This window comes from Colias philodice, chromosome 11 (assembly GCF_061535455.1).
Source record: "Colias philodice isolate Cphi_HAF_F1 chromosome 11, ilColPhil1 Martin Lab GWU primary, whole genome shotgun sequence".
NCBI lineage: Eukaryota > Metazoa > Arthropoda > Insecta > Lepidoptera > Pieridae > Colias > Colias philodice.
The window spans coordinates 13,192,317-13,210,086 of NC_143096.1; the positions used below are offsets into that span (position 1 = coordinate 13,192,317).

The following is a 17,770-nucleotide window of genomic DNA, read 5'->3' on the forward strand; positions in this document are numbered from 1 at the left end:
CATTTCATGAAATGAGCAAATCTACGATATGACCACGACATATACATGAGGCAACTTCTGCAGAGGTCACAGAGCAGAGCAAGTAATAGAGGTCACTTGGCAGCTCTTAAAAGGCAAAATATATATTATTATTATACTTTTGCTCAAAAATAATTTTGATTATTCTTTATTTATTACCCGACTACGGCAAAGCAAAAGGAGGGTTATGATTTTGACAGGCTATGTATGTATGTATGTATGTATGTATGTATGTATGTATGTATGTATGTATGTTCATCTGTTCCCTCGTAACTTCTAAACTACTTATCAGAATTCGACAAATGACATATCATTAGAAGCGTCTTAATTGTCCGCTGGTTATAGGCTATATGGGGTTTCACAAAATCTAATGTGGCGCCCTCTAGCGGACAAAACATACAGAGTAAAAAAATAAAGTTAAGATAAATATGCCGTGTTTGGTATCATTTGAAAGCTTTTTACTTGCACATTTTGAATATATATATATTACTAGCATTTGCTTGTGACTTTACCTGTATTCATGGGCTGATTGCATATAATTCACATATCTTTTCGTTCATAGCTTCTTTATTAGTTCATCAATTTAACTTTTGTTTTATACTTTTTCAGCGTCGTTTTTTGTCGTAGTTGGGTTTTAGTTGTTTTACTTTTTATCTTGTTTTACTCTTCACTTTTTTCTGTGATTGCACAGCTAATTCATTTAGGTATTTGTGCTCATAAAAATTTATAAAAGATTGTAAGTATCCTATAATGAATATTATTCTAGGAAAATATCATACGGTCTACACTTAGGTCTACATTAGGTTTCCTACCGTGACAAGAGTCAAGAAGTAAGAACTTGTTGCTATGACGGAATGATTCGTTTGGATCAAAGTTGGATTAATATAAATTTTTGCTCCGTGTATTTTAGAACGAACGAAATAAATTTTTTTGAATGTCAAATGTTTTAAGGTCATTTGAAGGAGACAGTTGCTGTCAATAATTTGGAATAGTTGAGAGGAGGGAATTACAATTTATTCAGTCTTCAGTGTTTACAAGTTTCTTACCAATCGTACAATCCAATAAAATTTAGGACATTCATTTTATTCGTGTAAATTAATACTTATTGAATCGTACAATCAATCAACTTCATATCAAGTTATCAATGAACATCAAAAATTATGACGATTGATGTAAGTTTAAAAATACTTAGTTAGTTATTATTATCATTCTCGTAAGTTTACATTTATATTATAAAGTACCTAGGTATCGTGTCATCGATAACATTATAGGTTGCATGAAATAAATTGGTACTCTAATATTATTAATATTTATTTAATATATACATGAATATTAATAAATAATAATAACTAAAAAAAATTGTATGTACATAGGTAATACTTTCTCAGTTTTCTTTTTACCTATTTATCTTGTTACAGTTATTGTAGTGTAGCAGATTTAATTAAATCTTTTATATCATTTCACATCAAAATTACAATTGCTTTTCCATTGTTTCGATAAAGCAAACATTAATTCTGAAAGTAAATAACTTCATTAATGTTTGTTTAGAGCTAACAAGCATAAGTGTAAAGTACCCGGAGTATTATACCACTCTGGTGTAAAGCAACTAGTCATATTAATAGAATCAAACATGATTATATGTTGTTTAGCAAGAAAAATAAACAATTTTAAGGTAATCTATGCAAATCTTAAATGTGCGCTAAACATAATATACACTATATTTTATTTCCAATACAGAATGAATGATTCTTGGATTGGGATTAGAAAAATTACATTACTTTGTGTGTAAGATTTACCAATTTATATTTCCCGATGGGAGAGTCAACCTATATCTATTTTATTCATACATAATGTATTTTAAACTATATAATATACATATATTAATTTATGTATTTGATAAGACTGCCTGTTGTGTACCGTGTCTTTTTTATATTTACTTTTGTTAGTATTAAGCATGTGCCACACGGTTTTAAACGTTGGTTTGAACGCATCGCAAGTATGTTACTCGATTACTCGAAGACGACTAATTGACCAACTTCAAAAATTATTGTGTACTTCTTAGTTGGTTCTATTGTCACCGGGCCAGGATCTGATGATGGGGTCCTGGAGACGTCGAGGGAACTCTTCAAATATTATAGGCACACCTATAGGGATTAGGGCGTTTTCTTTAGTAACTGGTGCATTGCCTGCATGATGCACTTAATAGAGTGAAATAAAAATATTTTATTTTATTTTATTTGGGAAGTTATCAGCTATTTATATTACTTACATATATACAATATGAGAACTTAGATAACACTTGTAGGCCAATGATAAGCTTCCACAGATATTAAAATAAATAATATGTTATAATTAAGTTCATATGACTAAGGGTTAATCTCTCCTTTAACCATCGCTTCATCCATATTCTTTTTATTGTTTCTTTTTTTTTTCTTCAATTGCACACAAAAGAGCAAGACACACTCCAACTCTTTCTTGTTTAGATAGGTGGCGCCATGACGTCGTTGTGTGCGTAGAGACGTGATAGCTGTCGCACGACGATCTTTTACACACTGATGGTTTCAAACCGACACTGACGGTTTGAAACCGTGTAGCCGACAAAGCGCAACTCGTGCTGTTCCTGTTTCAAACCACCGTTTAAAACCGTGTGCCACATGTTTTATTTTGGTGCACAATAAAGTACATATTTTTGTTATTGTCGCTGTTGTCAATGGAAGAAATGAAAGACAAAATCATCATGTGGCAATATTTGAACTCATATTTTTTCTTTAGTTTAAAAAGTGTTTACGCATTATACCTTGTTCTTTGGGAGCAAGTTAGGGATACATAGTTGCACAGTCAGACTAAAAAATTTCTTTATTACACTTCAAATTCCCTTAAATTGAATCAATTCAATTCTATCTAATACAATCTATTACATCCAAAAATATATCATTCATTTTACATTTGCATTTTGAATAGATTTTTACTATTTTATTTTGCACGCCTCATAAGCGAAAGCGAAGCGTTGAGGTGGGTACTACTGTCACTTCGCGCAAAACATCTGATTTTTCAAACTTAAAATGTCTTTATGTATCATACATTGCACTTGTAAGATAATACATACACACACATATTAAGAAAAAACACTATTTTTAACGTTCATGATATTTTTGATGTCATTTTTGTTATTTAAACTAGTTAAAAAACAGTTTAAAAAAGTTCTGTCTTGGACGTCCGTGTGTCTGTATGTGCGGATCCTTTTTCTTGTTAACACGATAGCGACCGAAATACTTCACTAATCGAGTCTTTTTTTTTTCTCTTACGCTTGAGTATGCTCAGGAATAGAACCCTTTCATTTTTCAGGGTCTGATTCGATGTGGTTTAATTGTTATTAAATAAACAAAAATAATAATTAATAAATATTTATTAAAAAAAAATTATGAGGCGTGCACTTTTGGATCTTCCAAATTATTGCACGCCTCATAAGCGAAGCGTTGAGGTGGGTACTACTGTCACTTCGCGCAAAACATCTGATTTTTCAAACTTAAAATGTCTTTATGTATCATACATTGCACTTGTAAGATAATACATACACACACATATTAAGAAAAAACACTATTTTTAACGTTCATGATATTTTTGATGTCATTTTTGTTATCTAAACTAGTTAAAAAACAGTTTAAAAAAGTTCTGTCTTGGACGTCCGTGTGTCTGTATGTGCGGATCCTTTTTCTTGTTAACACGATAGCGACCGAAATACTTTACTAATCGAGTCTTTTTTTTTCTCTTACGCTTGAGTATGCTCAGGAATAGAACCCTTTCATTTTTCAGGGTCTGATTCGATGTGGTTTAATTGTTATTAAATAAACAAAAATAATAATTAATAAATATTTATTAAAAAAAAATTATGAGGCGTGCACTTTTGGATTTTCCAAATTATTTTTATTTTTACTGAAGATTTTTGATATGAAGTCAAATTTAGTCCATATGCCATATGACATTGTATTTGTATAAATTTTAGAAATTTCACAATTTCTGTGTAAAGAGAAAAGCAGAATATATATTCTGTAAACACTATTTTTTACCAAAAATGGCCACCACTCCATTATGATGACTTCTACCACAGCCAAGATATGGTCTGAAGTTCTTCATGGTCGAGGGGTCAATGCATGTGCATAGAACCTTGTGACATGATTATACATTTTCCCCATACTTCACAAGTACAGAGACACTAGAAACTTGGCTGTGAAGAAGCTGTGTTCTGAAATAATTATGATAAACTAACATAAGTGAATATGTAAGTACTAAGCTAACATAAGTAAATATGTAAGTACTAAATAAAAACCAAATCAAGAGTGATTACTAAAAACTGTAATGTAGGACTCTAATTACTAAATTAATGAAATAATTTTTCACTTTCCAATTAAACTTTAATCATTGAGCCTTTTTAATTTGTTCATCCTACATTAGAGTTGTTAGTAATTGCTCTTGATTTGGTTTTTATTTAGTACTTACATACATGTGAGAGAATTGTAACAGAGTAGTTGTTATGTGGCTATACCTTCCTATTACAATATACTCTATGGTGTACAACATAATGTCGATATTGAATTGATATGAAATGCATGGGGTTACGGGCCATGCTATGGTTTATATTCCTTGAGTCGTTGTTCTCGATGATATTATAGTCACGGTACTACCATCGACCGCGCAAGGTGTGCGCACTGAGTCATTATTTAATATAATTTCACATATCTACCTAATTCTAATTAATTATGGAGAGTTATTTAAATTCTCCGACAGCATAACTTATGTTAGCTAGGAACGTAATAAAAAGATTCTATTAGTCCATGCTTGTATGAAATGTGGATATATACACTTTATTTAACTTTATAATAGACAGAATAGAGGAATGCCACTGAAATATTATAATGTATTATAAAGCTTGTAATATCCCCTAGATAGAATTGCGGTTTTATTTATTCTTTCCTCTGCTTTGTTATACCGCCCAGGTCCATTTCTGCGGCGCCAAGTTTCCTATTTTTGTGAAGGCGACAGCCAGGCACAAAAGTATCACGCTCGAGCTACTCCATTGTAACAGCGAAAGCTGGTAGACAAAGGCAGTGTAACTGGATCGGAGCAGGATACGGGGCACGGGCGCGGTCACGCCGCGGTTATATAGCGCAGCCACACACGCGCCGCGCCTCACAGCCACCCTGCGTCCAAGGGAATCGCGAGGCTGACTCTCCAGAAACTACGCGCGTACACTGCCATCATACTCCGATTCGTTACGTAATGTTTTAGTAACAGCAGAGGACAATCATCGTCTTTTGGTGATACATTTAAAGTTATGATGTGAAATAATTGTGGTATTAGAAGTGATAAAAACAGTGTTGAATGTATGTTACAGAAGCAAAAGCAAGGGATGGAGATTCGGCCAGAGAAGGAAGAGGAGGTGAGGCAGATTCGAGAGCTGACGCTGGAACACGGCGAGCACAAGGATGCTACCCTCTATCGGTAGTAATGATGTTCTATGCGTAACTCGTAAGATTATACATTTATTCACAGAGAAAGATTATACAAAAAATTCTTTCAAATATAAATATAAAGCACACTTGATAAACGAATTCGTCAAACAAGCCTAGTTGCGTTGTATATCGGGCTAATATACATTTATTTATTTTATGTTATTTTATAAGTATATTTTCAAGTATATATATATCTCTTTACTTTTATTTATTATTATTATAATGTTTTTATTTTTATATGTTCCATTATAGTATATAATATGAATATTCTGTAGAGGATTTTGTTTCTATTTAATACAAGTTATTATTTTTTCTGTATATTTTTAGCAACAGTCACGGTTAGGGGACACTTTGGGCTTCTGCCCTGTTTGTCTTGTGGGGGGCACTAAAAACCAGCGTTATGCCGACCATGTCGACATGACATATGCTGAGGGCCTCACCATTTAGGTCGCCACACAAATTTCTTATCGTGTTTTAGTTTAATTATTTTTGTTCATTAGTCTTTATTTTTTTACGTGTTATTTTTTTAATTTTGTTATATTTATGTTCTATGTGGTGTACCTAATAAAAATGATTTTCTTTCTTTCTTTCTTTCTTTCAAACTTATCCAACGGAGTTGAGTGTGAAGACATACGTACATTTTTTTTTCATTTGAAGGTTTACCAGCAAAATAAGATGCCTTTCGGTAGATTGTTTTTTTTATTTTTTTTTATGTCAGAGCAAGCAAAGGAGCAGATGGGCCACCTGATGTTAAGTGGTCACCACCGCCCATAAACACTTGTAACACTAGAAGTGTTACAGGTGCTTTGCCGGCCTTTTATGGACAAATAAGCTCTTTTCTTGAAGGCCCCAATGTCCTAGTTGTTCGGGAACACCGCAGGTGGCAAATCGTTCCACAGTTTCACCGTACGCGGAAGGAAGTTGCGGGTGAAGCGGACAGTGGTGGAGCGCCAACCATCCAGATGGTGCGGATGGAACTGGTTTTTACGGCGTGTGGTCCGATGGTGGAACTGTGCGGCTGGTAAAAGGTGGAACAATTCCTCAGAGCACTCCCCATAGTAGATTCTGTACAGTATACAGAGAGACGCAACGTCTCTTCGCACTGACAGAGGATCGAGCCTATCGGAAAGCCTACGGTCATCGACAATTCGAGCTGCTCGACGTTGGATGCGGTCAAGAGGAAGGAGTTGATACTGTGGGGCTCCGGCCCAGAGATGAGAACAGTACTCCATATGCGGTCGCACCTGAGCCTTGTACAGCTGAAGTCGGTGGGCCGGCTTGAAGTACTGTCTCGATCTACTGAGCACTGATTGTGATGAAATGAAACTAATATATATAAAAAAAAAAAACAATTACCAAAAAATATATTAAGTACCGACTTACCTGTGTACTTACTTACGTCTTTATCTCATAATTCCTGTAAAACAGTGAGAAAACTTTCCTTCCATAACCTCTTCATTCAAAATTAACAATATTGGGCTTCATTCAGGATTATTTTTCTGCTACTATTTAGGTTCATAATATATTTTGTTATCGAGAGCGATCGCTCTTTAGCTCGTTTATAAGAAACCATTAGCGTCGCGAGTCTGACTCTGTTTTTATTAATATTTTCATCGTCGATTTCAGATTCGAAAAAGGTTATTACGTACATTTCGTGCCGGGGCCGAGCCTCGTGGGCCGAAAAGTATACGTCTACACAAACTACGTGGTGACCGAAAATCGTAAGTCCAATAGATGATTTTTTTATATTAGGTTTCGTAACGAAAGAGTTGGGAATTCTCGATTACCAAAATTTGACGTTCGGCAGCCGAGGAGGCGGGCGAGCGGGCGGAGTTCGTCCGCAACCAGTACTACCCGCTGGAGTGGCGCCGCGACGGCGAGCTCGGCGCGGGCGAGCCGCTCGGCGCCGGCGCGCTGCTCACCGACACCGACGTGTACTGCGAGCTGCGCGTGGCGCGCGCCGGCCCCTTCCACTACTACTTCGTGTACGACAACCCGTGCGTATCGCGTCGTGCCGTCCGCATGTACGTAATATGTTCCACGGGTGCGATGCGTAACGTTCGCTCTGTTCCAAGGGAGTCGCGCGTGGGGCCGCAGGGCTCGGGCTGGTTCGCCGTGAGCCCGTCGCTGCGCGCGGGCGGCGCCGCGCTGCCGCTGGACGGCGTGGCGTGCCAGACCGTGCTGGCCAAGTGCCTGGGCCCGCTGCCGCGCTGGGAGCGCGTGCTGCGCGTGGCGCACGAGGCCGGCTACAACATGCTGCACTTCACGCCCGTGCAGGTGAGCCCGCCATATACCCGGCCCGTACGATCCTCTTTAAAAAAAATATTTTTAAAATTAATATGTAATATTAATTCATTCAGATGCACAATAGAAGATTTCACTACAAATAATTCCCTACTGTGCATTTTATCCATACGGAAAGTTTATAAATTCCTGGTTACCCCGATAGGAGATTGCGGGGTCAGCTAGTGACCTCCATCGGCTTTACGATATTTTAAGATGTAATTAGAAAATTCTCCCGTTCCAAGACAATGTTTTCGACGCCTCGGTTGCTATTCTTGCAGGAACTGGGAGCGTCGGATTCGAGCTACAGCATCATGGATCAGTTGAAACTGAATCCGCGATTTAACGACCCCGAAACGGGACGTGAAGCTACGTATGAAGATGTTGAAAAATTAATCTCCAAAATGGAAAACGATTGGAAGGTATGACCGCTGACCGCTCAAATAATATATGTAGACTGATTTCCTTTTGAAAATAAAAATAGGTAATCCTATATTTTATTGCTCTAATAAACAATTTTTTTATCAGGTTATAATATTATATCTAACTGTATAAAGATCACTTTCAAAAATATAATAAGCCAAAAATAGATAGATCTCTGTGGAACCCGGATATACAGGGTGTCCTAAAAAGTATTGATGAACGGAAGCTGGGAGGTAGAGGACCTAGAGGGCTATCCGAATCACCCCCATGTATGTTATGCGATTTTTCTATTTTCGGAGTTATGACGTTTTTTTCAATTTTTCACCTATCGCCGAGTACGATGATATTTTCACTCATGGTGACGTCAATTGTTGCGCTAGATGCTTGATTTTTTTTTGTTTGCTAAGCTGAAAGATAGGCCAATTCAGTATGGTAACATTTACTATCGTTAGATCTTCGAATAGAATAAAAAAAAGAATTAAATGCCAAGAAAGATAAAATTACCCAGTATGTTCACAACTTCAAGGGCCCGTAAAAAAATAAAATCACATAAAAAAAGTTTTCCGTTTGGCTTTTAAAAACTTGCTCTATCTATCAGGTAGCTACCCTGAAAATTTCATTTTATTATTCAGAAGGCTTCAATCGAAAAATTTAAATCTAATACCCCAGCCACACTATGCTCCTCGTCCTGCTACTCGTCCTGCTCCTCGTCCTGCTCCTCGCGCTGCCGCTCGCCTCGATATTGCCGTCTGGCCACACACTGCTCTACTCGCGCGATTAATCGCGACGCTCTTCACTAGGGATGGGTCGTCGACGTATTTTTCATCAACGAGACTAGATCGTTAAATATCGTTCATCAACTAGTCGTTCAACTAGTTAAAATCTTCGACTAGTCCATGTGTAAACTGAAACGAATTGACAACGATTGATACGGTCGACCGATACGCGCGCGTAATTACACACAAACTAAAAACAAACAAAACTCAAATTCAACAGTTAAAATCTAAAAATACCATTAATATATTATATACATTATACATTATAATTTAGTGTTATAAAATAAATAACTATTATTAAATAAATTCTGAAAAAAAAAATTCTAATCTCAATAAAACAATTAATAAATGTTTATGCTTTCTTACAAAAATTATTCTCCCGAAAAAAAGTATTAAGTACTAAAAAACTTATTATCGTTTGTTTTTATAGTTTAAATTCAAAACATTGGTCTTGTAAACCAAAATTTTTTTTTTAAAACTTCAAAGAAAAGAATTTATTCTTATCAATAAGACTGTTTAGCCGTTGAATTCAACTAGTGCATTGGTGAGCGATGGACTAGTCGAATCTTTGAGTGTACATATAGACGGTTAATTTAACAGCTAGTCCGTTGATTCCATGACGCCCATCCCTAATTCGCACTCGTATTGTCGGTCCTTTGACTCGCGCGCAAAAGCCCACAAAATAGGGAGCAGTGAGCCAGGACGATGAGCACGAAGAGTGGCATGACGAGTAACGTGGCCACACTACGTCCCTGCCTACTTCCCTCGTCACTTCCCATACCACTCGTCGAGTCGTGTGGCTGCGGCATAAATGTGGTAAGTGCAAAAATTGAATTAACATGATGATCAATAGAAACAAATTAAAACCAATAACAAGGTGTTTAATTACCAGAAATTTTTAAAATGACCCCGCTGTTGCTCAGTGCAAGTGCGACATCACCGTAAAAAGTTGTCTTTAAAATGTCTGAATGCCCTTTTATCATTTTTAATGGTTTCTTCTGCTACTATGAATTTTCGGGTTATTTCGTTCAAATTGTGATATTCTCTCAAGTAGCCGAGGTCTTTTAGTATCCCCATTGAAACAAATCAATGGGGTTTAGGTCGAGGGACCGTGGAGGCCAGGCTTTAAGGCAGGCGTCACCAGCGCATGCGCTGGCTGCAACGACCAATCCATCTTTCAGGGTATCTTTGCCTTTAAGCCTGGCCTCCACAATCCCCGGACATAAACCCTATTGATTTTTTTCCGTGGAGATACTACAAAGACGAGAGACTGCCACAATTTGGACGAAATAACCCGGAAATTCATAGTAGCAAAAGAAACCATTAAAAATGATAAAAGGGCATTCAGACATGTATGGGCTGCTGATTGATATGATATGATATCCCATACACTCCTTTAGCTGATAAATTGATAGTTGATGGTTTGATGATGTAAAACAAGTTATTGCCTTTGATCACTTTATTGTTGGTTGCTATAAACTAATGATGATAATATGATATATTGATATATTTGATAGTTGATAATGAGATTAATTGATATAGCGCGTACACCCCGAGCGCTTTACACGAGCCGCGAGCGCAGACCAACTGGGCCAAGATGTTCTTGTCACCATAATGAAATAGGATCGTGTAAAGCGCTGAGTCAGGATGTACGGCTAGCCCGTACATGCTCCCAGGCCAAAAAGATGATATTGATGATATGATAATGATCTAAAACTAAACAAGGTGATAAACAATAAGAACTTATATCTAATGATGATGATATTACAATATATGATCTTAAATGCTAAACACAGGGGGAGATTATACATTGAACATTGATAGAGTGTTGTTTGGGGAAGTGGACCGATTACACTTTTTGCTTTTTGCACTTTCACTATCACTTTTCACTAACACTTGTTGCTGCAATGGCGAGCCCTTAGCTCGCGCCACCGGCCCCAGCGGCCGCTGGAGAGGCGAGCCTCTGGCTCGCGTCGACGACACCGGCGACTGCTGTAGTGGCGAGCCTCTAGCTCGCGCGGGAGACCCCTGCTGCTGTTGTTGAGACGGTGAGCCCCGTGCTCGTCGCCTTGCCCGCCAGAATAAGATGCCACCGATCACCAGTATGGTGACCATGGCGAGATAAATCATCGCATAATGATGTATATCGTGATAAGATATACCATCGATGACTGGATCAATCTTTTTGATGTTGTTAATTTGCTCTTCAATCTTGATAATATTTGATGAGATATTATTTGTACTCTCATCGGCTGGCAGGTCCGTTAATGATAAATTTACTAAATTATTGATAGGTGATAACCATGATGTGTTCATATCAGGTGTTATTTGCAATATATTGTTCTTCTTTCTATAAGTTTGAATATAAAATTCTGATGATTTTATCAAACAATTTTGATCAATTGATATGATTCCGGTGTTACTTAATTGGATGGCCATAAGTTTTTGTTCACATAATATCTTGTACTGGCAATTGTTGCAGCAAAAATAAAAGTATTTATTGGGCTTGTTGATTGAAACTAAAATATTCTTGCATTTATTCATAACAGTTAGACAGCTGTTGGAGTTTTCTGCTTTCTCACATAAATCTTTTTCGCTATTAAAATGATAAATAGGCTTGTTAATACGACACAACATTGTCTCTATGTTTTGATTCTCACAAACATGTAATTCGATCTCTGATAGCATTATGAATGAGTCTTTCTTTATATTTAGCGCCAGGTATTCGCTAATAGGTACTATACTGATCATATTTTTTTCAAATTGTTTTGGAATAGCAATGACCTTGAGTAAATCATATGTATCTCTAGTGACTAGAGGTATTGATATTTCGAATATGAGAAACTTTTTTGATAATCTAGCTTTGATCTTTAGCAATTTATAAATACTTGATGGATTCGTGGGGTCAGTGGGTAGTGATAAATCTTTTGATAATTGGGATGATATTATGTTCAACTCTTCCTGCAGTTGCTTGGGGGTTAAAAAGTGAATGTTATATTTTCCATTAAATATATCTGTGATAGTTTCTAATAGATAACCTTGAATGCTTTTAAGTTTAATTAAAATATTATTAACGATTATCGCTGTCATAGTAAATTCACTGATATAGGTGTTGTTTTGCATCTCCGACTGCAATACGCCCATTGCAATGTCGATTTCATTTAACTTTTTGGTAACGCTTTTATGATGATTTTGCATAACTGATTCAATTCTTTTGATAAGATTAAATTCCGCTTCTACAACGGAAGTTTGATTTTTCCATAAACTAGCCATGTGCCGCTGATTTACTTTAATTAATTCGATATCTTTCTCGTACTGTTCGGCAAAGTTACTATCGAGTATTCCAAACAACTGATTAGCGACGTAACCTACACCGTTGATAAGGCCGCGCCGTCTGCGCGCGTGCCCGTCCAGACGCTGATCTAGCAACAATCTATTGTAATGTTGTAGCTCGGAGTACTCGTGATTTAATTGATACATGATACCTTCGCACTGTGAATGTTGTTTTATCTTAACACAGATGGTTTCTAAGTATTCTAAATACTTGCGAGACGCCATGTCGCCATGCCAATACGGGTTCATGTCGTAGTAAACAATGAGTCTCCAGTCATCTGTTATTAAATGCATTTTTGCAATGTCGTCGAAAAATAAACTTGTATTATTTTGTAGCGGAGTGATATTATATGAGGCGATTGTGTTTGTAAATAATGTCATAAAAAATAGAAGAATTGTTGTTGCGACGGTTGCAAAATTGTATTTTTGATTTCTCCTTCTCGTGGTTGTATGATTGTTTGATACTGTTTCTTCTTGATTGACGGGTAAAATTGATAACTTTATGATAGGTCTTTTGATATATCCATTTTTAGTTTTTAATGTGACCACACGCACGTAGCCATCACTACCAGGATGCAACTCTACCACTCGCCCTAAAGGCCATTTTCCTGCGGGAAGATTGCTGTCGTGAATGATTACAATGTCATTTAATTTGATATTATCTTTTGATTGTCTCCACTTGCTTCTCGTTGATAAATTTGTTAAATATTCATGTTGCCACCTCTTCCATATGTCTTGAAATATTTTTTGTGCTAAATGTAATCTTGTTCGTAGATCTCTCTCTGTTTCATATATTGATAATACTGGACCGCTGGCTAGAAAATGTGATGGTGTCAAATAATCGAGCTCCTCGGAGTCTTCTGTTAAAGCACAGAGTGGCCTTGAATTTAAGCAAGCCTCCAGCTGAGCTAGTATTGTACTATATTCTTCGTATGTTAATCGTTGCTCGCCAACCACCCTCTTAAGGTGAAATTTGAGACTTTTGACGGCTGCTTCACTAAGACCGCTCGCTGAAGGCCAAGATGGGGCATTAAAATGCCATGTTATGCCCATATCCGCCACCTCTGATTGAAATTGTGTGTTGAATATTTTGAGTATTTCATCGTATTCTTGCTGTAATATTTTATTTGCTCCTATGAAATTAGTGCCGTTATCACTGTAGATGTGACCAGGCTTACCCCTGCGAGCTGACATTCTACGCAGGGCTGATATAAAACTTGCACTTGATAAATCTGATACCAGTTCCAGGTGTACAGCCTTGGTAGCCATACAAGTAAATACTGCAATGTAACCTTTTGTTGTCTTGATACCTCTTCCAGCGTTTGATTTGATAAATACATGACCTGTATAGTCGACTCCCACGTTGTAGAAGGGTCTTGATGGGTTTACTCTAGCAGCTGGTAAATCTCCCATAATTTGATGATGCTTGGTGGGATTATGCCTCCTACATTTGATACATTGTCGTACTATCTTTTTAACAGCCCTATAGCCACCCATAATCCAATATTTCTGCCTCAAATATGATGATGTTAGCCTAGCACCTCCATGATAAGTAGATTGGTGTGCTTCATTAATTAATAATTTCGAGAGACGACTGTTATTCGGTATGATGATAGGATTTTTCATGTCAGGGTCAAGGTAAGCATGTCGCAGCCTTCCCCCTACTCTGATGATTTGTTGTTGATCGATATAAGGATTTAATTCACACAATTTACTTTTCCTATGTATATTATTACCACTTCTTAAATCTGATATTTCCCTTTCAAATGATAACTGTTGAATATTTCTGATAATAAGCAATGTTGCACGTTTCAATTCCTCCACTGATAAATAACTTTGATATTTATTTTTGTTGTTGGTGAATCTACACATCCATGCAACAATTCGCACAGCCTTACGGAATGTGCTGTGTTTTGATAATATATCTAGTATGATAGAATTATTATGATGATTTGTTACCGCAGCGGTAACTTGTTTTGATACTTTCAACTCTTGATCTGTTGAATATATTGTGACCTTATTATTTTGATCACTAAATGTTGATAGCCACTTGGGGCCTTGCCACCACAAAGAATGATCCTTCAATTGTGATGCTGATAAACCTCGACTTGCACAGTCAGCAGGATTTTCTTCTGATTTGACATACCGCCAGCAATCTGGAGGCATGCCCTTCGTTATTTGCTGCACTCTGTTTGCCACAAACGTTTTCCATCTAGCTGCATCTCCATTTAACCAACCTAAAACTACTGTACTGTCAACCCATCCATACATTTTTATATCATGATCCTTAAAATATTCCTTAACCTTATTCATTAATTTTGATAAAAGTAATGCTCCACTTAATTCTAATCTAGGTAATGTAACGACCTTGCTAGTGGGCACAAGTCTCGTTTTTCCAACCAATAATGTTATATGTGAATCTTCACCTTTATTTACACGGCAATATATAACACATGCATATGCTTTCATAGACGAGTCACAGAACCCATGTAACTCGATACTATCGCACTTACGGGTGTGAATCCAGCGTGGTAGTTTTATATCTTTGATCACGCTAATATCGTTTCTAACTTTGATCCATTCCTTATATATTTCTTCTGGTATTTGATCATCCCATCCTATATGCGCCGCCCATACTTGTTGAAAAATAATTTTTAATTTTGTTGATAATGGTGATAGCCATCCGATAGGGTCGAATAATTTTGATATGTCTGATAAAAGCATTCTCTTTGTTATTTTTGATGATTTCAAGGGTTCTAGTTGCGAATGAAATGTAAAAATATCTTCTTCGGGATTCCAGCCTAATCCTAGCGTTTTTGTTGTTTCTGATTGTTTAAAACTAAAATCACTAGAATTGATATTGGATTCTTTTATATTTTGTGATAATTCCGTAGTATTTGATTTCCACTTACGTAAGTTAAAGCCACTTGATTGCAATAACTTAATTAAATCGTTTTGTAATATCTTAGCTTCCTCTATGGAATGACAACCGTGTATGACGTCATCCATATAAAATGAGTTCTCTAAGACTTCGATTGCGGAGCTATGTAAATAATTATTTCTCTCATCACTAGCCAGCTGTTTTAAGGTCATCATAGCTAGGAATGGAGCTGCTTTCGTACCATAAGTAACCGTCGTGAGTTGATATTCACGAATAGGTTCCGAAGTAGAGTCCCGCCATACTATTTTTAATAATTTCTGATCTTCCGGGTGTAGCCAAATTTGACGAAACATTTTTTCTATGTCCGCAGTAAAAGCAAATTGATATTGTCTCCATTTAATGATTAAAGACTGTAAATCTTGTTGAAGATTCGGACCTTTTTGCATAAGGTCATTTAAACTGTATCCTGATGAAGTTTTGCATGATGCATTGAACACAACTCGAAATTTCGAATTTATGTCGCTATCTGTACGCACGCAATGATGAGTATTGAAACACTCTGGCTTAGACGTATTAGAGGCCGGTATCATATGACCCATTGAGTGATAATCTTGCATAAATAATTTATATTGTGTATGAATGTTATTGTTTTTGATAAATTTCTTTTCTAACGATTTAAATTGCGCTACAGCCTTGAATTTTGACTCTCCTAATTTTTCCGAATAATTGTTATGCATTGGAAGACGAACCTCGTAACGGCCATCTTCCCGCCTTGTTGTTGTATTTTTGTAGTAGTTGATACATTGTTGATCTTCGGTTGATAATTGCGACTCCTCAATGATATCCTCGATTTCCCAAAATTTTTGAATTTCTTCCAAATTATTGATGACGACGTTGCATTGTAAAGTTTTCACGCTACCTATCAAAATCCAACCCAACTGTGTGTTTTGTGCTATAGGCATATTATTATTACCTTTACAAATTCCTTCCATAACAATTAATGAATAAATATCTGCCCCTAATAGCAAGTCCACCGGGCGACTTATATTGAAGTCGGGATCGGCTAATTTGATATTGTTGATATACGGCCAAAATGGCTTCGAAAAAGTGCTATTAGGCAGGTTATTCACTAGGTTTTTCATGATATATGCTTCCGTTTCAAATTGAAAATGATTGTTAATTGATGCACATGTGATTGATATGACACCCTTGCAATTGCTCTCCTTGATACCGACACCTGATATTACACCACGGCATTGTTGTCGAGGTTGTCCTAAAATTTGAGCAGCGTGTTCTGTGATAAGTGAGGTTTGAGAACCTTGATCAATTAAAGCCCGCATTTTGATAAATGACCCGTCGTTTGCTTGTACTTTTAATATGGCTGTCGCTAAAAGAATCTCAGGTGTTTCACGTTGCATCGAAACGTGAGCATTCCTCTGCACCTGTTGCGGCTCATGTTTTTGATAACCCTGGCTTGCTATTTTCGAAGAACTAGGAATGGAAATCTCATACGCCTCGTGTATGATAGTATTATGCTTCCCATGGCATTTCAAACATCTTTTTTCAGAAAAACATGGTTTACCATTGTGTGAATAGAGGCAACTTTCGCATACACCCAATCTTGTAACCGTGCCGCGTCTTGTTGGCGGTGTCATATTCAAAAACTTATTACAGTAAAACAGACAATGCTCGTTGGTTTTGCAAAGTTCGCATTTGTGATGTTTCTGCGAACTGATGGGAACTGATGGGTCTTCTTGTTTGCGATTTTGATGGGAATGGGAAATAAATTTATTGCTTGTGGGAAACGATGTCTTGATAAAATTTTTGTTTAATTTATAAAATGGTTGATATGAATTCTTGATCTCAGGTTTCTTTTTTAATGACTCTAATGATGTAAATTTGTTCTCCAAAAATGTTAAAAACTCTTTTAATGTTGCTAATTCTCGAGGCTGTTTTAAAGCATTGATATATGCGTTATGCGTCTCGGAGTCCAATTTCTGGGCGATTAAATGTACGATTAATGGATCCCACGATCCTACGTCGACACCTAAGTTTTTGATAGCGTTGATAGTTTCTATGGTCGTATCATGTATCCGTTTGATATGATTTAATGATGTTTGTTGAGCGACAGGTATATTCAATAAAATATCAATATGCGAACGGAAAATTAATGATTTGTTATTGTAGCGATTATTAAGTATATCCCAGCATATTAAATAATTATCCGAGGTTATTGGTAGATGCTGAATAAGCCTTTCAGCTTCTCCTCTAACTTTTGTTTTCAAGAATTGCATTTTTTGCGCCGATGATAATGATGGATTGTCGTGAATTGTTTCTTTAAATACATCTTTAAAAGAGCACCACTGATGATAATTACCACTAAATACTGGTATTTCTATATGTGGTGTAGATTGTTCCCTATGCGATATAGACCATAATTTTTTGTTAAGCGATTTGATGATATCGTTATATTTTTGTTCATATGATAAAAAGGTATTCTCGTATTCCGAGTTTCTACCCCCAAGCTCACTGTCCAACTCCCAATG

The 17,770-nt window shown here is 36.6% G+C and overlaps 1 protein-coding gene across 1 annotated transcript in view; it reads left to right on the top strand.

The window, feature by feature from the left end:
* The first annotated feature begins 897 nt into the window (after positions 1–897).
* Positions 898–17,770, top strand: part of LOC149484971 (glycogen debranching enzyme) — a 48,876-nt gene continuing 32,003 nt past the window's right edge. Inside the window, exons 1-6 of the mRNA XM_089701239.1 lie at positions 898–1,190; positions 5,411–5,517; positions 7,155–7,249; positions 7,336–7,525; positions 7,604–7,805; positions 8,093–8,233. Of these exons, the coding sequence (XP_089557365.1) occupies positions 1,179–1,190; positions 5,411–5,517; positions 7,155–7,249; positions 7,336–7,525; positions 7,604–7,805; positions 8,093–8,233 (747 nt within the window). The 5' untranslated portion in view covers positions 898–1,178. The remainder of the gene's footprint in view (positions 1,191–5,410; positions 5,518–7,154; positions 7,250–7,335; positions 7,526–7,603; positions 7,806–8,092; positions 8,234–17,770) is intronic.